The sequence below is a fragment of the Colletotrichum fioriniae genome, assembly GCF_027942845.1.
Source record: "Colletotrichum fioriniae strain IMI 355084 chromosome Unknown scaffold_11, whole genome shotgun sequence".
Taxonomy (NCBI): domain Eukaryota; kingdom Fungi; phylum Ascomycota; class Sordariomycetes; order Glomerellales; family Glomerellaceae; genus Colletotrichum; species Colletotrichum fioriniae.
Window position 1 is genome coordinate 1,824,275 of NW_027076847.1, and position 24,296 is coordinate 1,848,570.

A 24,296-nucleotide genomic window follows, 5' to 3' on the forward strand; every position below is an offset into this window, starting at 1 on the left:
ATCGGCCAGAAAGTGTCGTGCGGAATGACTAGTCTCGCGCAAGTTTCTCTGAGATTCCTCTCAGCTTTCGAGTGACATACCTAGCATCCCACTGAGAGCTAGTTCAACCGTTCAGTCTTCCACGTTCTCCGTGCCGATACCGCTGCCAACATGCTGAACCGCCGTGGGCCGATCTCGAAAATCGTCGGCAGCGCTGTCGACGCCGCGAAGAAATTCCAGGGAGATCAGAAACAACCGTCGGCAGCGCAAAAGACCAATAATGTGTCCACTGAGCCAGCCCAAGCAGGCTCATCAGTCACGTCTGGCCATGCAACGGTTGCCCAACATCAAGCGACGGGGAATGATTCCGACATTGACGAAGATTGGACCCTAGCGCTGGATGAAGCGCAGCAAGCTCAGTCACAGTCCTCCGGCAATCAACATGGGGCACCAATTGAAGACATTGAGGGAATGCTATCAGAATTCATTGTTCAACACCCGCCACCAGAGACCTCTAACATCGGAAGCGAGAGGCATGGTCTGCCAATGCCTGTCATACTTCCTCAACGCCGCCCCGAGTCTCGACACCGCGGTTTCGTGCGAGCTTACGCCCCGGTCCTACAAGAATGTGGCATAGATCAACCCACCTGGCTGGAGTTCCTCGACGGTTTTGAGAACAGCATCAAAGGAAGTCCGTGGTTCGGGGTTGTGAACGCCGGCGTCATGGGTGCAGATCTCGCTCACACAGTCGTGGGTGGGTTCGCGCCCATCACAATGCTTGTGACGCTCTCGGTCCAGACGGGGCTTGAGGCATCGCGCAGGGGCTACGTGAACTACAAACAAAACAACTACCTCGAAGTCATGAACGAAAACTTCTTCAAACCTCGTGGCTTGTATGCTCTTGTTGTAAAGTACAAGCCGTCTAGCAGCGAAGTCGTAGAGAATATCGATCTGGATTCGAATATCACCCAGGCCGTAGAAGGCAGCGAGAAACAGAGCAAGTGGAAGAAGCTGCTGCACTCGGCTTCGAGTACGACGAAGAGTGAGGCTGAGATACCCGAGCCAGCGCCGCTCATCTTTCCTCAACTCGACAAGATGGATGAAGGGCAGAAGCAAAATATGGTAAAGAAGTTCGGAAATTCCATCTCAAAGTACTACGATCGAAAGGCTACGGACAGATTCAGGAAAGAACATCCAGACTCGAAGCTCATGCCGGAAGATTCGTCTGAAGAAGAAGGGCCAGAGACTTCCAGTTCGACGGAGGGGCACAAAGGCCCCGTTCGACGTCTGAAGCAGAGACGACAGGAACGCTTCGAGACGTCAGGCAGAGAGCGGAAATTTGGAAAGGAAGCTCGCGAGAAGCGGAAGAGAAACCGGCCGCTGAAGAAGTTGATGCGACAGGATGCTCTATACCTGATGGTTGTCAACCTTCCAACTCCCGACGAGATGAATGCGGTCCTTGCTCAAGTCGAAGGACAGTGAGTGAGCTCTCGTGTGACGAGAGTTTACTCTGGAAAGACCTCCCGATATTTTCGATGAGAATAACTCATCATTATCTCAGTTATTCATTAATACAGAGTCCTAGAGAATCACGTCTACATCGACGTCGTATCCACATTCTGCGCCCCTTTTACAGTGACCGAAATCTCTTGCGAGGCCGAATCTTCCATGCTTGCCTCCAGAATCCTGGGGCCTTCAAATTTGGCAGCAATTTCTTCCAGCTTGAGTCCTTTGGTCTCCACAAACGTAAAGTATGCTACGACGAGGAAAACCACATTCCAGGAAGCATTGATAAAATAGAACTTCCACCCCAAGTCTGCCATAGCGTATGCCATTGTGAACGAAGCCAACAGACTATCTTATGTCAGCAGACAGTCTCGAGACGAACAGCGTAGAAGACTTGCCCGAATCCAGAGTCCAGCATGCGGAAAATTGCGATTCCCGTAGCTCTAAGCTTGTACTGCGAGACTTCCGTGGGATACAGACTGGTCATTGGCGTGATAGAAAAGGCGTAGAACCCTTGGAATAGGAAGATGACTGCAATCGTGCCGTAGATCCCGGATTGATTGGTGGATTCGCCATATGCTACGGAGTTGTCAGTCGTTGACTCTCGCCCAAGCCCCGTTCGCAGCAGCCATGCCGGCCGACGGCGTGGATCAAAACTCACTCTTGATAAGGCCGCCCACAATGTAGAGCATGGCAATCATGCCGCCCACACCAATGAACGTCTGCTTCCTTCTGCCCAAGATATCGAGCATGAAGCTGCCAAAGACCGCAACAGCAAATGACCAACAGTTCAGGATGACCTGAATCTGAGTTTGCTTCACTGTGTCCCTGATACCAGCCTGACTCAAAATCTTCGTGAGGTAAGACCTAGCCTCGAATAAGCCCAATTAAGAGTCAAGGGATCTAAAAGATGGCACCTACGAGATGATAAAGTTGCCAAACATGTTTATCATGGGACCAAATGTGCAGAGAATGGCGAGGCGTTTTCGATTAGCGGCTGTGGACGTAATCTCTCTCCACGGGTTTCGAGGATACTCCTCCTCCTCCCCCTTCATAATGCTTCTAATCTCGTGCAAACTCTCCCGGCCTTGCTGCATATCTTCGACGCCCTTACCTTGCATGATCACAAGAACCTCAAGAGCCTCATCGTCGCGGCCTTTTGCAATCAGCCAACGAGGCGACTCCGGAACGAATGGCACTAGTATGACTGCCAATAAGCCCGGGACGAACTGAAGCAGAGAGGGAAGACGCCAGGACCAAGTGCTCTGGATGTTTTGGCTGCCATAGTTGACAATAGCCGAGGCCAAGCTTCCCACGTAGAAACAAGAGAAGAGGAGACCGAGAATTCGGCCGCGCTTGCGTGCTGGCAGAAGTTCCCCGAGCAGAGTAGGGGCAGCGCCGTTGCTGATCGCAGAGCCGATGCCAACGATAATTCGAGCGATGACGAAAATGGCGATGTTTCGAGCTGCGGCTTGGAGAATAATGCCAATTACTGTGATGACTGATGCGATTAGAATAGCTCTTCGACGTCCGAAATAATCTGGCACTGGCTGCATTAAGAAGGCGCCCAGAATGCCTCCCATCCACGATGCAGCATTGTTGAGACCTTCCAAGGCAGGAGTCAAGTGGAAGTATTCGGTGTATGAGGGGAGAATGAGAAGGCCGTTCATGACTGAAGCATCGTATCCTAGAGTCTGTTAATTCATGGTTAGTAGAATGATCTAGTCTTCGAGAATTGTACTTACTACCGAGTTCACAATTGCTACAGCCAAAAGCAAAGGAGACAACACCTTCAGGTTGGCCGGTACCAACCTGGAGACGTGTTTACGCTCAAAGCCCATGTTCCTATTTCGATATTACTGTAAGCAAATCGCCTGATTTCCATTCATAATCACTCCATACTGTCGCATGGCTCCTTGACCACTCTTATATCCCATTGATTGTGAGTCGTGGTGATTTGTGATCTGCTCAAGTTGATTGGCTGCCTCGAGGCCTCGGGTGAGTTCGGGCGAGCCTATCGCTGGCCCACTTAGTAACTACCGGCTGGAACAAAGTTACTATCCCAGACTGTCGTCGCGGGGAAATGTCACCATTCTTACAAGCTTATTCACTCGGGAGAGCTCGGGCGGGTCTTGACAGACCGGATCATTGGCTAGGCCGGCGGCGCGACCAGACATTGGCCGTCCTGGGGCATGAGATATCACATCGAAAATGCGGGACGATGGGTGGTGGACGATAAGCTACTTAAGATGCCATTGCTCAACCTTTTTGGCCGCTAACAAGTTCCAAAGCCCAGTTCACTAGAAACCTAAGCAGCAGAAGATTCCTTTTGAAAATGCCCGGGAGCGTCCGAGAGTGGCCCGCGTGGCCGGAATACACTGACAAGGATGCCATTGAACCGAAAGACCCCGACTTTCTTGACACGAAGAGGGCAATCATATCCCGGTATGGTGCCGAAGCGTTGACAGAAAGCTGGCTTCGAGTCTGTGAACAGCTCAAGGCTGTCACTGATGAGATAGTCGACAAGGGTCGTGGTGTTATTCCAGTCTTCGACGCCCAAACGGTCCTCGACAAGGGCTTTACAGGAGCTGAAAGGGACGAGGTGAAGAGAGTAGGCACATTTGTCATTCGTGGGGTTATACCTAAGACCGAAACAACTCAACACTACGCAGACCTTAAACGCTACGCTGCCGAAAACAAACAGAGGATCCAGGGATGGCCAAAGGAGACTCCCTCGATGCTGATGCTGTATGACTCTCCGACCCAGAACGCCGTCAGATCACACCCAAATCACCTTCAGCTTCAACGCCTCCTGAATGAGCTCTGGCATGACGAAAGCGGTAAAGACGCATCGCCAGACCCTTTAGTGTACTATGATGGAGTACGGGACAGACCTCCGCGACAAGAATTTCTCGGACTAGGGCCACACATTGATTCCGGAAGCCTAGCTCGATGGGCAGATACGGCATACAGAGAGGTATACGGCAACATATTTTCCGGCAAGCCTGAGCTACACGATCCCTACGACCTTAGCTTGAGAAAAGTCGCGAACCAAGAGTTGTATCCAGGCATTGCTCATTCATCGGTCTTCCGCTCTTTTCAGGGTTGGACTGCCCTGACACGAACTGCCCCAAACGAGGGAACACTCCTCGTCTACCCCAACGTGGCTACTGTCGTTGCATACATGCTGCTGAGACCATTCTTCGGGTCTCCTGTCGACTCTGCGGATGTAATGGACGCGACCAAGTGGACTCTTGACGAGTCCGGCTTCTTCCCTGGGACGTTCAAGACCCAGAGCCAGCGGCTTAGTCGTTCGTCGCATCCTCACCTGAGACTGGAGGAGTGTCTGATCCATGTACCGAAGATGGAGCCGGGCGACACTGTTTGGTGGCATGCTGATGTAAGTTGTATTATGTTTTTGGATTGAGCAGCCGCTGACTGTAATCATGCAGGTCTGCCATGCAGTCGATCCGGTGCACGAGGGATCAGAGAATGCATCTGTGTTGTACATCGCCGCATGCCCCACGACTGCAAACAACAAGACATATGTGAAGAAGCAGTTGTCCGAAACTCTTGCTGGAAAACCGCCGCCAGACCAACAAGAAGGAAATGACTTGGACGAAACAACACTTAAGGGATACGCGGGACTGAAAGATTTAAGTGCAGAAGCAAAGCGCGCCTTTGGTTTTGGGTTGTGAGGTCGATGAGGCCACGTCGAGGCAAGAAAATACTAGTTGATGTTATGATAACTGTGCCTCTGTGTCTGACTCATCCAACGAAGACCTCAGGATAGCAACAGCCCTCTCTGCTATGGCGTTGCGTGATTTGACCTCGTCCAGGTATTCAATGGCGAGCTGCACCTCGTCCGTAAAGTCAACTTCAGCCCCAGCCTCTGCTCTATGGGATTCTCTGAGCAGAAAGATGGCAGCAACGAAGATATGCATCGATAATGCCCTTGAGAACGGGTTAGAGCCTCTTTAGACATTGCGACATTCGGAGACTTACCACTGTCTCCGCATCGCTACTGGCTGATCCCAGTTGTGGGTTATCCAGATGATGTCCATAGCAGAACGAATACACACTGCTCGAGCCCAGTCATATATGCCAGGGGCCGCCTGCCATTCCTTTTGTAAAGAACGATTGATGCGCATCCGGTGATGGAGAAGCACGAGGCTAATGTCGAATCGTTGCCATTCGATCCAGGGGTGAGTGAGCTCTAGCTCCTGCATTTCTTCGCTTTTACCACTATCGGGCTGGAGATGGTCGGGCAAAGTGTTGATGACCTCTGCTAGTTCATCATCAGCTAGGCGAACGACTTCAGAAACTGATCTTGTGCCCTCCCGCAGTGCTGATCTAAATCTGTGATAGACAGTCGAGGTTCGTGCCATGAAGATGTGATACAGTACAGGGTGAGGACCTTCATTGTCAGATTCCGCTGAAGGCAGTGGGACATTGAAATCTTCTTCGTCTACATGAGGCACGTAGTAAGGGACCGCAAGCCTCGCTAAGGATTAGCACTACCTCGCGCATCGCAATTCTGAATGAGACTTTACCATTCACAAATAATCAAGGTCCACCATAGACGCCTTTGAGCTTCGAGGCCCAGCTCCGTATGGGAATATGAAGCTTGGGTGCCGTCCAGCCCGAGATTCCGAGCGATTCGTATTGCGCAGCTCCAGAGATGACGGTAAAGAACAGAATCTCCGAAGTTATGGAAGCACATTCCAAGTACTGCGATCGCCTGAACAGGGCGAATTGTGCTACTTCTCATGTAGTCTGCTTCTTCGAGACAGAACAAGGCAGTCTTGTACCATTGTGATAGCATACTCCCAAGGTCTCCTGAAAGCCGACAGATACAGTCAGAAGTGGGCGCATGGAATCGAGGAGGTGGGTATGACTTCACCTGTAGGGAGTATCTCACGGGCTTCCTTATCATCCATCATCAAAAGAGCAGCCTACCAGGGCAGTCAAATCAGTGCTGAGATCTCCGACTAGTTAGTCTATGTAGCAGCTTACCGTGATGACACTGAAATACACTGATAACCAACCGGGGTCGCAATCCCGCAAGACAGTACCCCTTTCTAAATCATTCATGAATTGAGCATGTTCCCGCTCGAATTCGGGATACTCGAGGGCATAGTGGACCCAGGAATTCCACTTCTTGTCATAAGCGATCAGTAGCTCGCTAGACTTTCGGCAGGGTACGTCGATGGTGCTCCAACCTTGGCGATGTCGATGCACTTGTGAGAGCGATGGGGACTTAAATACCATTTCTTCTAATGGGTCGTGGCACTCCAACAACTTCTGCGCAGTCCTCGATTTACGGAGTGACAAATCAGAAGTAGGGCAGACCTGCGCGGATGCTTCGAGAGCAATTTTCAGCCGCCGATTTTCCTGGATTAGCTCGTCATATGTCGGCAACTTGACTGGATCTTTGCCTCTACATCGCGAGACTCCAGTCAGCTCAGTCGAGGACCGTATTCAAGGATGAGAAGCGACCTTGTAACTTCGCCCCGTACCATCACAAGCTCTCGTGAACATGGCTCGGGTGCGCCCTGGCGAATGCACGTTGAGCACGGTAGTCTCTTATCGCATTTGACTTTGCGAGCAGCGCAGGATCGACAACTCCTCGGGGCGCGCTGCGTCTTGCGATATGAAGACGGAGCATCAGATGACATATTCCGACAGAGATCCCTCCACGCCTGAACGCGTCGAGCAGCGGTTGTGGCCGAGGTCACCTTGGTCGCCGTAGAGACGTTCTCTCCAGCCATGAGCTTATCACGAGAATTTATGTTAGAAAATCAAGAGTGAGTCAAGTTTGTTTCGTTCCTGAACTCGACATTTGTAAAGAACCGAAACAAAGGTAAGCGATGTTTACCAAGCGTAAGCTCACCCGAACTCAGCCGGAATGAGGGAGTGGCTTATCAGCGAGGTGATAAGATAAGACCGTCCTTATCTAGACAGGAACACCAGTACGTACCACGGGTGCACCAAATCCCCTCACGTTGCTGGCCCTCCAGTTCCATCAGATTTGATACTATCACCACATCCTTCTATAGAGGGTATTCTCTGGATCGGCTCTCGAGCCATCAGACTCTGCAAAATCCACTACAAGCCCCCCACAACGGACCTCAGATACATAAGCGGAACATATCTCTCAGCATGGCATCAGCATTTCATGGAGCAGTCATCCACTCGCTTGGCCCAAATCAAGTCGAGATACTCGACAGCGCTGGAATCGTCGTTGGATCTGATGGACTAATCTCTCAATTCTACACCCAAATATCCGCCGAAGAGCTGTCTACAAAGCTTCCTAGCGATCAAAAAGTCAAGGTTCTTGCCAAAGGTCGATTCATATCCCCCGGTTTCATCGACACGCACAACCACGCTCCGCAATGGGCAATGAGAGGCCAGGGGCAGGGCCTCCATATCCTAGACTGGCTTGATCAAGTCACATTTCCCCACGAAGCTCGCTTCTCCGACCCTGCATACGCCCGCAAGGTCTACGAGAGCTGCGTAAAAGGCTTCCTCAAGCAAGGCATTACGACCGCTTCCTACTACGGTTCAAAACACGCCGAGGCGACACAGATTTTGGCGGACATCTGCCATCAGCTGAATCAGAGAGCTTTCGTAGGAAAGTGTAACATGGATCGTAACGCTCCAAGCTACCTCCATGATGAATCTGCCGAGTCTTCTTTGAAGGAAACGGAGGAATGCGTCAAACACATTCGCGAGATCGACCCGGCCGGACAGCTGATTCGGCCTGTCTTGACTCCAAGATTTGCAATTTGTTGCACCCCCGACTTGCTCAAAGGCCTGGGCCAGATGGCATCCAAAGACCCGGGGCTAGCAATTCAAACGCACTTCAACGAAGCTGAACAGGAAATTAAGGCAACAAGAGAGCTGTTCCCACAGTTTTCCAGCGAGGCAGACCTCTACCAACACTATGGCCTTTTGAACCAGCGTTCAATTCTTGCACATTGCACCTTCATGACAGAATACGAAATGGACAAGATCAAAGAGCTTCAGTGCGGCGTCGCACACTGCCCCATCTCGAACATGACAGTTGGAGGAGGCTTCATGGCGGCTTCCATACGCCAGTTTCTAACCAAGGGGATCAAGGTTGGTCTCGGAACCGACAGCGGTGGCGGATTTTCGTCAAGCATGCTGGACAGCATCCGCCAGGCAATCATAGCCTCCAACGCACGCGAAGTCATGTCTGGCGGCAAAGACAAGGCACTATCTCTGGACGAAGTTTTCTACCTCTCGACCCTCGGTGGAGCTCAGGTGTGTTGCCTCGAAGACAAGATTGGAAACTTCGCTGTGGGCAAAGCGTTTGATGCGATACTGGTCACAAGCTCCCTTGATGAAGCATTTGGGGTCATGACAGTCCGAGAAGAGACAGACAGCCTTCGGACGGTGTTCGAGAAGTTTTTAATGACTGGAGATGATCGCAATATCACTCAGGTGTACGTGCAAGGTAAATTGGTAAAGGACACATAGATCTAAGTGGGTGGTTCAGATAATTCCCGGCAAAAGTCGGATAGTTAGGGAACGATACCAATGAAAAGTTCTCTTCGCGAGATATCGTTTTTTCTCTTGACTAAACACTTAAATTCGCAGCCATTGGGGTCTCACTTGACCCATCTTGAAAGAAAGCGGGAGACCGTCTCGCGGAAGGCTTCCGGCTCATCACTCGGCGGACTGTGACCAGACTTCTCAAAGATCACGAGCTCGCTGTTTGGGATGCCCCTGCTGATTTCTTCTCCATATTCAACAGGTACTACAACATCATGCCTCCCAGTCGCAACGAGTGTCGGTGCAGTGATGTCCTTCAGTCGTGACCGCACATCAAGCCGCGGAAGGTTGTAAGAGAAGGCAAAATTGTGCGTCTCGTAGTGTAGATGCTCGTGGGCATCGTTTCCCTCAAAGCTTGCGTCTTTCGAGCCTGCACTCGCGGAATGGTCTTTGGGTTTGTAGATTTCAACAATCTCCGCAAAGGCAGCAGCAAAGTCCTCGTTGTCTCGAATGTTGCCGCTGTTGAGTCGGACCTGTCTGTCTGGATCTGGTTTGATTCGATCGCTGGTGAGGATGGTTTTGATGAAACTAAAGGCCCCACGGAGGCCGCATGCCCATGTATCTCTAAGAATGAGAGCCAGGAGACGATCAGGATATGAAAGGGCATACTGCAATGCCACAAAGCCTCCGTAGGAACCTCCGGCTAGAACGAATTTCTCTGCACCCGCCCAGGATCTAGACCAACATGTTAGTCGAGTCACCATCAACGCGACGAGCAACAGTCCAGCCCTTACCTCAATTCATCTACGTCAGCCACCCAGCGTTCATCAGTGTAAGGTGGCTTCAACTCGCTTTCGCCGCTGCCTCTCGCATCATAAACCAGGACTCGAAAATCAGAGGCCAGAAAGCCGAACGATGAAATTGGTTCTCTATGGTCTGATAGGCCAGGCGCGCCATGTAAGACTATTATGAGAGATTTGATTTCATTCCTGTCGCCGAGAAGTTTGACCTGAACTTTAGCCCCGTCACTAAGTTGAACGATGGAAGGGCTCGCCATGTTGTTACGGACGAATTTTCGTTGAGTGCTAAAGAGGGTCTCGATCAAATCATATGAGAGGCTGGGGTTCTACTTGGCCTTTTGTTCGTCGTGAGGGGATTTTTCGCTTATAAATCAGGTCTTGATCATTCGCACTGGATATCGAGTCAAATCGCGTCATCCAATAACGATATGAGACAGGAGTCAACAGCCATGCTTCTGACAGCCGAAGGATCAAGACTCGAACGGAAGAGGCAAGCTGTCAGAATTTTGTCTCAAGAACGAATCAAAACTTAGGACTTTGGTTGCGACCCATGGCTGTCATACCGAATTGGAGGAAATAGAGGTCAGCACGTTGCCGGATGCTGTTCCAAACCAGCAAGTCTGGTAATTGGTAGTTCGCCCGTCCTTTTACACATCTAGAAAGTTAATAACTATATACGTCGGTGTATCAATCGTTCGTCTTTATATAGATTGATTGCTCTGTATGTCAATCAAAATACTGAACGCTCACTTTATTAGATGAACTGAGTTTTCACCAAAACTATGAGACTATCAAAAGGAAAAGGGGAGGCATCATTATTACAGAAGCCAGTTCAAAGGGCTGTTGTTGAAGATGGTGTACCTTGAAATCAAATGACTCGACGAACACTTTACTCTTGATGAGGCAGTCAGCATCTTGAGTATTTGCAGATGCATTTAATCTCAAATCACGCTCACTCGGCTCGAATGAAGGTGCTGAATCTTATTATTGCTATGCAACCAAAGTCTTGCTCGTTTTAAGGGTTGAATTACTGGAACCAGGCAGACCCCTCGGAGCCCGCCCGAAGCTTTGCTTCAGGTATTGCTTCATTACTTCGAGTGGCTATATCAAACCAATGTGACCCAATATAGGATTGGGGCTCTTCAGTTGCATGCAACACGGATCAACCTCTGGTCATCCATTGAAATAGGCTCAGCCCTCCAGTTCACCAAGGGCTAAAATACGGGAAGACTGTTGCTGAAAGCAGAAATTCTAACCTGGTGTGGGGTGAGAAAGAAAGGGGCCAGCCAGATTGGGACATCAACCTAGGAACGAAAGTAGGACCCTTGTCAGTGAGTCTCGGTCAGACCGACAACAGGCCATGACATGCCATCTTTGGGCAAAAGATCAATGATATATGCTTATGCTTCCGAAAAGAGACTTTCATAGGTTCGAATGGCTACTACAGGAGTAATCGTCAAGGGTATAGCTTGCAGAAGAGATGAAATTTACTGAGTGAGTAGAGAGCACGAGGAGCCGCGAGGAAACAATTCTCAGTGGAACACTGACTTTGGGATGAACTGTGCTAGGATCTTGGCTTTGCGTCCTGACTCGTGATAGATCGGATGTAGCCGAATTGGGGCCCTTCTCCGCGACATCCCCAGCTTAAGGACTACATGGGGTCGAAAACCGACAGCGAGTTCCGAGTGTTCATCCACTTTTTTGAGTATTAACCACTTTGGAACCTCGACCAACTGAATCGCCAACCCAAGCCTCCTGGACCAATGTGTTTGTCTATCCGTAAGTGATACTTCAAGCAGAGAGGATCTGAAGACATGGGAGCCCCTGGAATCCAAACGCTGGCGGATCGTAACGATGACAATTCCGAAGCGTTCTTGTCAAGACGTACATGCTTCTACAGCTTTATGTCAATATTGACTAAGTAGTGTCTATTGCCAGCGGCATTGTCCACATATACCATCGCCAAGTAAACAGGGTGTACCCTGGCCAACAATTAACATCTCCGGGTGAAGCCAGTGGATTCGATGTCTCGCTCGCGCTCACAAACACACATGTTCAATGTCATGGTCCCACAAGACGCGGCTGAGTTCAGCTGTCACTCTGCGGCGATGCTCCGAGCCCCGGCTCATGATGGTTGAAGTGGAATCTGATCCTTTTTGAGGCCAAGGGTCCTCAAGAGCCCTCAAGGGTCCCCAAGGGGTTCTCGAAATGCTTCGTTAAGTACGCTTTGAGCAGGCTTCCAGTAGATCGATCATAGCATATAAAGTGCGTGACTTAGCCTGGTCAGAAGTATCATTTTACATTTTGAACAACAAAGTCTTCTATCCTAGTGCCGAATAATTTGGATTTCACTCCTTCAAACTCCGTTGACTCTCTCATTTTCAGTCGCTCACTTTACTCTCATCATGAGACTCTCGATTTCCACTCTTTTAGCCTTCCAGGTACTGGTCGGCTCCAGTATAGCCGCCGCTCTGCCTGAAAAGGCCGTTCTTCGACCAGTCCAAAAACGACAGACCTCCGTTCCATCTACACCCCTCGGACCGGCCAGGTTCACACCCAAGACCAACGTCACCTTGCCCTATGAAGGACTCAACGCTACTAACGCCCTCGTCCGGGCCATGATGAAGCAACCTGCCGTCTTGTTGGAGAACATCGAGACAATCACCGATGTTGAGTGCTCGGCTACTGGGCTTGTTCTCAAGTTCAGTGCTACCGAAGACTACAACACTTGCTTGGGCGCATGGCCGGCAAAGGACTTCATCATCATCACAAACCACAACGGGACTTGCGACAGCGAGCACGAGCGAGGTGTCTACGTGGTCCAGAACTACACCTTCGACAATGCAACCTTGACTCTAACTGCTTCATCTACCAAAGCAGAGATCAGTGATCAGATGAATGACGCAGTCATCGACTTCCAACACACCGGCACTGCTACCTCCAAGCGCGATCTCTCCGGGACAATCTCTGCAGACCTCTCTGGCTCCACACTCGTCGCGACGGACGCTTTGAATATTGTCGCCAACGAAGCCAAGCTGGAAAGCACTGTCACGTTAGCTGGCCATGTCCACTACAACTTCTGGAAGTTTAAGGTTGACGAGTTCTACATTGATGTCGACTACTCGTCTGCTTTGAACCTCAACATCTCTGCTGCAGTCAACGCCCAGTATTCGACGAAGTTGTACAACTACAACCCCTTGTCCGTTTCTGTCTCTGCCTTCACTATTCCTGGAATTATCGATGTAGGCCCCATGGTGGACTTCGGCCTCGGCATCGAATTTGCTGCATCTGGTGTAGTTAAGGCGTCCGTGGACGTCATCTCCACCATTGCTGATGCTCAAGTCCACCTTGACTTTTTGGACTCCGCCAAGACCTCGACCACAGGCTGGAAGCCGCAGACCAACCTCACCACGGATATCAACGCTCAAATCGAGCTTCAGTTGAACCCATTTGCTGACCTGACCGTTGCTCTGGGTGTCAAGCTCTTCAACGGCCTCCTCGACATGTCTGCCGGAGTCGAGGCGAAGCCACAGGTCGTCAACGTCTTTGCGGTGGACTTTGACTTCGCTTACACCAGCGCCAGTGGTGTTACCTTTGCAAAGCCTACTGGGGATCAGTGTAAGAATGGTGCCTGGTTTGCCAGCACCTTTCACCTGGGCGTTGACGCGTACGTCACGCAATTCTACACCAAGAAATTATATGAGGTCGATGTGCGATCTACCAGTCGCAATGCTGGAATTTTGTCAACTAAATACCACAAGCACTTTAGCTTAGTAGTCTAGTGACGAAAAATGTTCTGCTGAAAGATTCTGGAGACTTACGTGATATTTTTCCACTGTTGTGTCCATACTAGATAGCCATGGAAAACCTACCGTGGTAGATGTCACGAAACCTGTGTAAGAGACACCTACTCTGCAGCACTGACAACAGTTCTCGGATCAACAATTACTCTGGCAAGCATGCTACCGCAACTAATATGTTCAAGATGATGTTATTCTTCCTACGAAGTATTGACCTAAGGTAAGTCAGCCCAGCAGGTGTCCAGCACAGCAAGGAGTTACGGCAAACCATATGCAGCTACTGGACTGCTGTCAATAGGCGTATGACGCAGGAAGGAAGATCGCAGATGCCAACTGCTGTTAGTGTCAAAGATATGAATTACCGAAGCCTGCCCCTCCCTAGACGTGTACTCCCTGCGCTGTATATACATACCTGAGCGGGTCCTTTGTTGCTCAGATTCTTCATGACATCCCTATGCTAACCCCTATCCGGGAGGGTTCTAACACCTACCTACATACCGCGAAGACTAATATCTCAATTGCATACTTCATATTTGGTATGAGAGCTTTGAAGGTGTGGAAATCGAACCTATTGAGGTCTCTGCCTTTGTTCTAACCTCACGTAGGCAGCGCGGGCTTTAGATCTCGGGGTAGACTAAGTCAATTGGGCATAGGAAACCCGAAGTTGTAGATTGCCTAAGCACATAACTAGACAGACTGGTGGCGCTATCAACATCCCTGCGGATTCCCACTCAGCGAGACTCGAGCGTGCTGAACATCAGCTTTTGCAGACCGTGAGGCTACAACCCTTGCTTTCACGGTGCTTGGCGTTCAGGGTTGTACCGCAATCACCTTCCCATCGCAGCAATAGTGACCGTCTTGGCCTGGATACGAGATGAGGTGATGTTCATAGAACAGCTTCGAATAGACGGTCGTCGATGTATTATCAACTCCATGTTGCTCTTCATCTAGAATGACACGATGAAAACAGGCTATTCTGGCGACGTACATAACATCTCTTATCTGCTCCACGACAAGCACTTGCAAGTGTGTTCATCTAAGAACGAGATCAACTGAGCTAGTCACATCATCGCATGATGTCAAACGTCAAGCGCATCGTCGCCCTGTTAGGGTTCTCATCGGGTGTTCTGGCCAGCCCGTTGATCGCGAATGATTCCAGCGAGAGCTCCATCGTTCCCAACAAGTACATCGTTCGCGTTGCTCCAGGCACCTACGACTCCGATTTCGAGAGCTACTTGCGCTGGGTCGCCAACGTCCCCAAGCGCAGCCTGTCTCGTCGGAGCACTGCTGGAGTTGAGAAGACCTTCAGCGTCGGCGACTTCAAAGCTTACGCCGGCGAGTTTGACGTCGATGCCATTGCGGAGATTGAAAAGGACGGATATGTAAGTAGACTTTGCGTTTTGGCAACCAAATGTTCGGATACTGATCTCAGGATCCAAGGCCGTCAGCGTCGAGCCAGACCGAGTTGTCAAGGTGACAGCTTTGGTCACTCAAGCGGATGCCCCATGGGGACTTACAAGCCTGTCTTCGACAACTCCTCTAACAGACGGCAGCAGCTCCAGCCCTTACGTGTATGATAGCACCGCTGGAGAAGGGACCTATGCCTACGTTCTTGACTCAGGAGTCACTCTTGAGCACGCAGAACTCGAGGGGCGCGTCATCCGAGGCTACAACGCGTGGGCACCAAATTACCCTTTTGAAGACGAATTCGGTCATGGCTCCCACGTTGCCGGTATTATTGGCGCAGCTACATACGGCGTGGCGAAGAAGGCGACCGTCGTCGATGTCAAGGTCGTTCGGGGCCTTATAAGTGCACCGACTCCTGGAGTCCTGACAATTGCATCGTTAGCTGACGTTAGGATCTGTACTAGGGCTACTTAAGCGTTGCTCATGTCTTGGATGGGTACAGCTGGGCCGTCAACAATATCACCAACACCCCAGGACGGGTCTCCAAAGCTGTCATTAACATGAGTCTAGGTGAGTTGGCTACACACGCACACACCCGATCATTGACTATCCGGGGAAAAGTTGGCTGACTTTACCGAAGCATTTCCCAAGAGCGACGCGATGAACTTTGCAGTAGATGCAGCTTTCGATCTTGGTGTCACAACCGTGGTCGGTGCTGGGAATGATGGCAAAGACGCTTCGACCAAGTCTCCCGCCTCTGCTCAGAAAGCCATCACGGTCGGGGCGATCGCTTGGAATTGGACTCGTGCGGACTGGAGCAACTTTGGAGCCGACGTAAACATCTTCGCGCCCGGTCTCGACATCCCATCGCTTTGGAGGCAGCCTGGGCAGGTGTCGGTGGTTTCTGGAACGTCCATGGCAACACCTCATGTCGCCGGACTGGTTGCCTGTCTTCAGACATTGTATCCTCTTGCGAATGCGGCAGCCGTTGTAGAGAAGTTGAACGCGCTTGCACTCAAGGGCTTTGTTGAGAATTCGGGAAGTGGGAGCGCAAACGTCCTCGCTCACAGCGGTGTTGTCTCCGTCTGAGTTGCATCATAGACGAGGGGAAGAAGGAGATAGAGCTTGATTCAAGAGGGCTTGCATGTAGGCTCATGCCATGATAATGCAGCCAAGCAGCGCACTCGGAAGGTGTCAACGTGACGATTATCACAACTAGCTCAGCACCTCCTGCGAGATACGCGTCGTGGGGTTCTGGTCACTTACTTTAGCTATCTCGCGGCTATAGACGCAAGTCCATGCAGAGCCTCGGTAGTCTATTTCTAATTCCAGTGCGTCGGACATGTTGCAGAATCAGGTCGAGAGGAGAAATGTTCGGCGAGAATTGCGGAGTCAGGTTGGTTTCCTGCGCGTGCCGTGCATCTTTGCCCGTCTCCTCACCAAACCGCATCCCTAAAGACCCTCTTATTCTCCAAATACGTCATGCAAGAATGAAACTTGGGGTAAGACTGAGGGATCAAGGATCCTGTGTGTATCACTCGCAGACGTCTCAAAGCAGCGGAGAAGCTCTTGTGGACTGAACAGCAACTTCATCGAATGGTTCATTAAAGTGAGATCTCATAGCTAAGGTAGGGATCACGTTGGGACCCCTCACCCCCCGCACTCTACAAAAGGCAGTAATTCGCCGATGAGAGACTCTTTGGTCTGAACTCTCGGGGGTTCGGAGTTCATCTTCGTGCACCCACTCGGGAGCAAACACCAACTCCCCCGGCCATCTTCTTATGCATCAACCAGCGTGAACCAGCTCCAAAACATGCCGGACACAAACTGGATCGCGGCGGCATCCCCGCGTCTTGGCGAAAGTTTCCCGCACTACCCCGCAGCGGCGCAGCCCACTATCTCGTTCTAGAAAGATATCCCGCGGCGATGACGGTGCTTGAGTGAGAGCCGGTCATCCGGGGCCGATTGAGAGATGGGGAAGATATTCTTGGTGGTTCGCTCGGTAGATGGTTTCGTGAGGGGTTCATGGGATAAATATGTCCGTTGCTGCTCCAGAGCGCCCTTGTGTGTATGGTTTGGTTACAATCGTCAAAGCTTCACTTTTTTACCCAGATAATACACACCATCATGTCGTCCCCAACAATGAAAGCCGTCAACTACCAAGGCCCTTACAAGGTCAAGGTCTCGGAGGTGTCTTTGCCCAAGATTCAGCACCCCGACGATGTCATCGTCAAAGTTACCACTGTGAGATGAACCTCCGCCCCGGTCCAACCGGCCTTCCTCTGTGAAAACTGAAGCTTATCAAGAATACAGGCTGCCATCTGCGGCTCAGACTTGCAGTAAGTCTACCAGCGGCGACACAATATCAGCGTACGGTTACTCACCATTCACAGCATGTACGAAGGAAGAACGGCTGCAGAGGCAGGCATCACTTTCGGTTAGTCACGGTCATACTTGTACGCTGAGCATGGGGTTTATTCTGATACGTTGCAGGTCATGAGAACATGGGAATCGTCGAGGAGCTTGGTGCTGGTGTCACCCTTCTCAAGAAGGGAGACCGCGTCGTAATGCCATTCAACGTCGCTGATGGCCGCTGCCACGACTGTGAAGAGGGACGGACAGCATTCTGCACTGGTGTTAACCCTGGATTCGCCGGTGGAGCTTATGGTAAGTCATCCTCGTGTGTAACAACAGACGTGAGCTTACACGTTTCGTAGGATACGTTGCCATGGGCCCCTACCCTGGAGGCCAAGCACAATACATCAGAGTTCCCTACGCCGATTTCAACGCCCTGAAGCTTCCTGCTGGCAAGGAGTTTGAGGCAGATTTTATTTTGCTTGCAGGTACGCATCTACCACCTCCACGGTCATTTCAACTTGACTGACCTTGTGCGCTTAACCAGATATCTTCCCCACTGGCTGGCACGGCATCGAGCTTTCCGGCTTCAAGCCCGGCGAGAGCGTTGCTGTGTTCGGCGCTGGCCCCGTCGGACTGATGGCCGCTTACTCGGCAGTTCTCCGTGGCGCATCAAGAGTTTATGTGGTCGATCGCGTTCCCGAGCGTCTCCAGTCCGCCGAGAAGATCGGATGTACACCAGTGGACTTCACCAAGGGCGATGCTGTCGAGCAAATCAAGAAGCTCAATGGCGGAGAAGTTGACCGTTCGGTGGATGCCGTTGGGTACCAGGCAGTGAGCGCCGGTGGAAACACTGAGCAGCCCAACATTGTGCTAGAGAATATGATCAAGGTTACACGAGCCTGCGGTGGACTTGGTATCCCAGGACTTTACGTTCCTAGGTAAGACTATGTCCTTCTACTTGGCGCTCAATTATGCAGTACTAACGAAGCGTCTTCATAGCGACCCCGGCGCGTCAGATGATGCTTCAGCAAAGGGCATGATCAGCTTGAGCTTTGGTAAGCTCTTCGAGAAGGGACTCTCTCTTGCAACAGGACAGTGCAACGTCAAGGCGTACAACCGATATCTGCGTGATTTGATCATTGCGGGCAAGGCCAAGCCTAGCTTTGTCGTCTCACATGAGATTAATATTGATGATGCAGAAGTCGCATATGAGAAGTTTGACAAGAGAATCGACGGCTACACAAAGGTTCTCATTCACCCCAACGGTGGTTTCTAATTTCTATGAGAGTGTTTGGGTTTGGGGAGTCGGCGGCTGTTGTCATATTGAAAAGTAAGAGGCTAAGGGCGTTGCTGACGGTGTTGTGAGCGGCTAGGTGGCATAGCGAAGAAGTTTCCTGACTACATGTAGTGAGATGATGCTTAACAATATGCAAAAATATTCAGTTTGATCGTTCCTTCTTACTCTCACATTCCCAACTCTGTGCTCTGTGGTGGTTTGAGCTTTTGTATGGGAAAGGTTATCCTTTATGAGACTAAGACACGTCGGAAGGGTGATATGGCTCAGAGCTATGCATGGTAAGTTGAACATAGCATGCAGTTGGCTGCTACTCCGGGTCCAGTTTGTTAAGGAATTCCACACCTGCAGTTGAATTTGGTAAAACTGTAATTGTATTTTGATTAGAACTTATGAGAGTTGTCGTGCCATTCTGGCCTATTGTGGTAAAATGGTGATGGTGATCTTGGTCCTCGACTTTCCGCCCGACCTTTTTCCACATCATCTGCATCCGCATCAGAGACATGCACCTCAATCTCTTGAGTGCACAGAATGCCCATCTCGATCGCGCTAACCTTAGTTTCGTGATACTCCTCCTTCTTTACGATGCTCTCCCTAGACTCTGAGCGTTCCATCGGGATTGTGATGTTTGTGATAGGAGGCCTTGCCGCATGTTTCCGACCCTTGTCTGTGCCTGCAGTCTTAGTGTATGGCCAGGAGCTATCTTCGCTTGTTCTTGATCGTGATGATGCGTTCCCGCCGTATGATTTGACCATGGTGGTCTTTGCCCTTCTCCAATACTCTTCCATCAAGCTGTCCAACACTGGCAATGAAGCTGTCACAACACCTAACGACAAGTCAAGACATGCCCATATCAGGGCTTCGGTGTAGTCCCACGTGTAGTCGTTGGTGAGTGTGGGAAGAATCTGGTACAGCAACCCACTCAAAACTGCCAAACCACCGATCATCCAGATTGCGAATAGTCGAATCCTTTTTGCCATTGCAATTCGGATCTTCAACAATATCACCGCGGGTGCGGCCAGTAAGACGAGCCCCTGAGCCACATGAAAGCCAGTCAAAATCTCTGACTGGATGTCAATGTTGATACACGAAGGAGCAGACTCTCGTCTACCCCGGGTTGCCAGGTTCCATTGCGCTGCTGGGGGACTGCATGCACAGACATTGAGGAAGATGGCGAGTAGGATGTATGCGAGGGTCGACCCGATGAAGATATCGCATGCGATTCGCCACCACCTCGGGAGTCTGTCGGCTAGTCTTCGCATGAATATTGCTATGGAGAGCTTGATTATGCCCACGGCAACGAAGAATGCTGTCTTGGAAACCATGGCCACCAAAACGCCGTTGTTGAATTGTTCGTAAGTGACTTCCCAGACATGTAGGGAAGCTGATCTGATTGCGAGGGAATGAAGTTGCGCAATTGGGTAAACGAGAGCTAGAAGCTGTCGGGAGCAGAGTCAGTACGTGGAGGTATCTTCAATGGATCTTCAGTCTCTCTGGCACGTACCGCAGCAACGACGACGGTCCAGTCGTCCCAGCCGAACTGCATAACTGAACCTCTTCGCAATCTCAGCCATATTCTTGCAGCCGTTGGCGCAACGATAGCTAGAATGACAAAAATAAGGCCTGCCAAAACGCCAGGCACCTTCGTCTCGTGGTTATAATCGGGAGGCTGCTTGGCGGCAACATAATAGCCTGTCATCGGGTTGGCATTCGTCATTCCGGCCATGCGGAAGAGACCCTTGGCGATGTAATAATCATTTTGAGTTGCGGGGGGTTGTCCGACGAACGCCGACGTCCCCGTCAAGGGGAGGCTGCTCGGGTCATCTGGTATCGAAGGAATATCCATCAGATGCCGCCATTAGTATCGATGGAACTCGGCGCGAGTTTTGGATTGAATGAATCTACAAGAAAAGATTGAGAAACCCATGAGAAAAGGGTCGGGGGTTTCATGATTGATCTACGATCGAGGAAGGCTTCTTAGCACATGTGCCGCTGACACGCGCTTCTAAAGGCAAAAGCAATGACACGGCCGCATAAGGATTGAGACCCCGAAGTCGCTTCCCTGTCGCCACGGAATTATGAAGAAAGTCATCTCCTGCGCCGCACGTAAACGTGGGTGATCGTTCCTTTTGACACATGGTCATAAATGACTGCGTGAGACTCAATGCAGGCGATGGCCAATTCGGCATCTCCTCCGGCTGGAAGCACCTCAGCCGTCTTGGCCAACAGCATTTGAGCTGGCAAAAGCAACTTGAGATCCACTTGAGACCCAAAATGGCGAAGATCTTGTGTTAAGGCTACTTCAGGCGCGATATGGGAGTTTCTTTTAGACAAGATCAAAGACATCGTATCCATACTCCATGCAAAGTGTCATCAAGTTACTGGATGTTCGGACCACGCCGAAAGTATGAAAAACATAATTGAGTATGTTTGTTTGAGTCAAACTCGCGATGAACACTAGTGAGCCTCATCTCTTTCTACTTGTAAACCCCCAAGTCCCACTGTCCCACAAGGACGCAAGCCATCCCGATCTAGGCTGTGATCCGTGAGCTTCCGCCTGCCCCGTCGCGTTTCCGCTTAAATCCCCACTAACCCTGCAGCATGCATACAATCTCTCTGGGCTCTGCCCACTCAGGACGCGGGTTGCCGGGATAGAGGTTTGTTGACATCGGACTTTCCACATGAAACCGGCGAGGATGGGGAAACAGCAATAGTAGCTCGGGGCCGTGGCCAATCTTCAGCACGCTGCAGGCATGCTCGAAGAATCTCATGTTCCCATACGTGGCATATGATCTATCACTGGGCTACATGAGCGCCAAACAGAACAACGACCGACGTGACAGCCCATATCAGGCTCTTGTTCAGCGTACGCTGGGCAGCAGCGGCGGAGCCCGTCGGCGACGCCGTGGCTGATGCAGTTGCGTAGGTCCCCAAATGAAGTTGACTGGAGATACTCGTAGCCTGCGCTTCGTTGACTGTTGCCCTACAAGGCTCTGCTGTGAAAGTTACATTGGTCGTGATTGCACATGACATCGGGCTGGTGACTGGATCGTCGTATTCCCCATCATAAAGCCCATGATATGTCGTCAACGACGCGTAGTTGATCATGCCCAAAGCAGTTGGGCATGTCCCAGTGAAGGTTGGCGTTGGGGCTCCCTGCGCAATGGTGAAGTCGAAAGTGTCGTTGCTGATCTTCTCGTTGGCTGAATACTCGACCCAGGTTTTCGAAAGATTGCACCAAGGTCCGGTGTGAATGGTCCAGGAAAACGTGTACTCGCCCACATCAAGTACATCCGCGTAGCGGGCCTCTATGTGCGGGTTGTCGGGATAGGTAGTGTCGTTCTTCAGGATGGACCCAATGGTGTTGAAAGGTAGTCTTTCTATTTGTTCATGAGGCTTCTTGTAGATATCCCATGAAAAAACCCAACCGAAATGATAGGCGACATTGGGGTTTTGCAGTGAAAGGATGACCGGGAAGCCTTCACTTGTTTTGGCGTATTTCCCACCTGCGCGAGGGAACACTAGGTCGAGCTCAATGGCATTGGTCGGTAGCTGGGCGGTTGCTAACTGCGTTATAAAAAGAAGGACGATCGTGACCAGGCTGTAGAAGATACCCATAACACGCCCGAAAGCGCCTCGAAGAGACGAATTGAATGAATGTCGAAATGGGCTGACGGATGGAATTACTCGAGCGTCTCACATCAGAAAAGGAGGAACTTCGTCTAGGAAATTGGACGAATCCTTCGACCCAGTGAGATCTTGGCACCATTAGCGGCTCCGTCTCTCGGCCGAGAATCAGCTCCGGTACGAGGGCATTCACTAACTGCACTAAAAGCGGTCCACTATTGGCACTAGATTCAGGCTATTTGTAGAGCAACAGTATCAGTAGATTGCAGCAACTCAAATAACTCTAAACGGCTTGGATAACACGTCATATTTGTTGACGCGGACGGCGTGAAAAGGGGAACAGCTATTTCCGTGTCACCAGCAAGATCTCTCCATATGAGGGTGATCTGCCAATCTGGATGATAATATCTACAAAATTTTGGACAAGAGCAACAATCATATTCACTCCTGATAAGGACATAAATGTGGGTGAAGTAACTATCAAATAAGGTACTATATGTGAACTTGATAGAAACCATAATCAATATATTTCGCGAGCTTCCTCCCCGGAGCTACCAGTCGTCTGTCAAGGACTCGTGCAGAAGCCTAGAAGCCGATACATCTATACGTTGCAAGTCGCATAAGATCGCTGTTTGGGGAAGAGATTACATAAATAATTATGACTCTCATGCCATTTGACCTCACGTTCAAGGGTAATCGTTCAGTTCAATTATTGATCTTGACCTAGTGGTCCAAGCCGGACATTTCCTGGTTACTTGACTCCAAACTATGTCTCATCTAGACTCCATTCACCCGCGTATATCTCTGTCTCCACGACATAATGAGAAAAGAAAAAGGGCTCGGCTTCATATCCTCTCCCCTAGTGCCACAATTTCCGCCTCAATAGCTGCTCCAAACGCCGTTGTGTTGCCTGAGCCCTTCATATCTGGCGTCAAAACCGCGGCTTCTGCGCGTCCCAACACGTTCTCAATGCCCTTCAGCACCAAGTTTGCAGCATCCGTAAAACCAAAGTGTTGGAGCAGCATCTGACCAGCCCATATCATGCCAACAGGGTTGGCAACACCTTTGCCAGCGATGTCGGGTGCGCTACCATGTACTGGCTCGAACAAGCTAGGAAAATTGCCATCTGGGTTGATGTTTGCTGAAGGAGCAATGGCAATAGTACCTGTGCAAGCAGGTCCCAAGTCCGAAAGGATGTCGCCAAACAAATTGCTTCCAACGACAACGTCGAAGATGTCTGGTCGTTGTACAAAGTGGGCAGTGAGGATATCGATGTGGTATTTGTCAACCTTGACATCTTCGTAGTTCTTCGCCATCTCCATCACGCGAGAATCCCAATAAGGCATGGATATGCTGATACCGTTGCTCTTCGTGGCACTTGTGAGGCTTTTGCGAGGACGGCTTTGAGCGAGGTCGAAGGCATAACGAAGAACTCTGTCAACACCGACTCTGGTCATGACGGTCTCTTGGATAACAGTCTCCCGGTCGGTTCCCTCAAATATTTTGCCGCCAATGCTGCTGTACTCGCCCTCGGTATTCTCACGAACAATCCAGAAGTCGATGTCCCCTGGCTTCCGATTGGCCAAGGGAGAGGTGACGCCGGGCATCAGACGACAGGGACGCAGGTTAATGTATTGGTCAAACTCGCGGCGGAACTTGAGCAAGCTGCCCCAAAGAGAGACATCGTCGGGCACTTGGTCAGGCATTCCCACAGCACCGAAGTAGATTGCGTCGAACTTGAGAAGCTTCTCCTTCCAATCGGAAGGCATCATCTGTCCATGTTTGTGATAGTATGCGCAGCTGGCAAAGTCGAACCATTCAAACTCCAGCGTAAGTCCAAATATTTTGGCGACTGCTTCGAGACTCTTGACACCCCATGGCATGACCTCGATGCCGATGCCGTCGCCAGGGATGACTGCAATCTTGAGGGATTGAGGAGACATTGTGGCGATAGGTAGTGATCCGACTGGTTGAACTGATGTGATGAGACCGAACTTACTGTGACCT

The 24,296-nt window shown here is 50.7% G+C and overlaps 8 protein-coding genes across 8 annotated transcripts; 6 read left to right on the top strand and 2 right to left on the bottom strand.

Moving 5' to 3' along the window:
- Positions 1-150: 150 nt before the first annotated feature.
- N0V96_009138 (uncharacterized protein) lies at positions 151-1,461 on the top strand (the record flags this gene model as incomplete). The annotated part of the gene is made up of 1 exon (XM_053189078.1): positions 151-1,461. The coding sequence occupies one exon, from the start codon at positions 151-153 to the stop codon at positions 1,459-1,461; it is 1,311 nt and encodes a 436-aa protein (XP_053053844.1).
- A 382-nt stretch (positions 1,462-1,843) lies between these two features.
- Positions 1,844-3,395, bottom strand: N0V96_009139 (uncharacterized protein; the record flags this gene model as incomplete). The annotated part of the gene is made up of 5 exons (XM_053189079.2): positions 1,844-2,064; positions 2,147-2,352; positions 2,407-3,179; positions 3,231-3,330; positions 3,388-3,395. The coding sequence occupies 5 exons, from the start codon at positions 3,393-3,395 to the stop codon at positions 1,844-1,846; spliced, it is 1,308 nt and encodes a 435-aa protein (XP_053053845.2).
- Positions 3,396-3,820: 425 nt separating this feature from the next.
- On the top strand, positions 3,821-5,183 carry N0V96_009140 (uncharacterized protein; the record flags this gene model as incomplete). The annotated part of the gene is made up of 3 exons (XM_065758555.1): positions 3,821-4,325; positions 4,554-4,885; positions 4,938-5,183. The coding sequence occupies 3 exons, from the start codon at positions 3,821-3,823 to the stop codon at positions 5,181-5,183; spliced, it is 1,083 nt and encodes a 360-aa protein (XP_065612948.1).
- Positions 5,184-7,647: 2,464 nt separating this feature from the next.
- Positions 7,648-8,988, top strand: N0V96_009141 (uncharacterized protein; the record flags this gene model as incomplete). Its single annotated transcript, XM_053189081.1, has 1 exon — positions 7,648-8,988. One exon carries the CDS (start codon positions 7,648-7,650, stop codon positions 8,986-8,988), a length of 1,341 nt encoding a protein of 446 aa, XP_053053847.1.
- A 3,220-nt stretch (positions 8,989-12,208) lies between these two features.
- Positions 12,209-13,585, top strand: N0V96_009142 (uncharacterized protein; the record flags this gene model as incomplete). Its single annotated transcript, XM_053189082.2, has 1 exon — positions 12,209-13,585. One exon carries the CDS (start codon positions 12,209-12,211, stop codon positions 13,583-13,585), a length of 1,377 nt encoding a protein of 458 aa, XP_053053848.2.
- Positions 13,586-14,679: 1,094 nt separating this feature from the next.
- Positions 14,680-15,484, top strand: SUB2_3 (Suppressor of the cold-sensitive snRNP biogenesis mutant brr1-1; the record flags this gene model as incomplete). Its single annotated transcript, XM_065758556.1, has 2 exons — positions 14,680-14,985; positions 15,044-15,484. 2 exons carry the CDS (start codon positions 14,680-14,682, stop codon positions 15,482-15,484), a joined length of 747 nt encoding a protein of 248 aa, XP_065612949.1.
- A 1,653-nt stretch (positions 15,485-17,137) lies between these two features.
- N0V96_009144 (uncharacterized protein) lies at positions 17,138-18,644 on the top strand (the record flags this gene model as incomplete). The annotated part of the gene is made up of 7 exons (XM_053189084.2): positions 17,138-17,254; positions 17,324-17,349; positions 17,404-17,447; positions 17,504-17,677; positions 17,728-17,853; positions 17,913-18,306; positions 18,368-18,644. 7 exons carry the CDS (start codon positions 17,138-17,140, stop codon positions 18,642-18,644), a joined length of 1,158 nt encoding a protein of 385 aa, XP_053053850.2.
- Positions 18,645-23,134: 4,490 nt separating this feature from the next.
- N0V96_009145 (uncharacterized protein) lies at positions 23,135-24,232 on the bottom strand (the record flags this gene model as incomplete). Its single annotated transcript, XM_053189085.2, has 1 exon — positions 23,135-24,232. One exon carries the CDS (start codon positions 24,230-24,232, stop codon positions 23,135-23,137), a length of 1,098 nt encoding a protein of 365 aa, XP_053053851.1.
- Between the last annotated feature and the right edge of the window lie 64 nt (positions 24,233-24,296).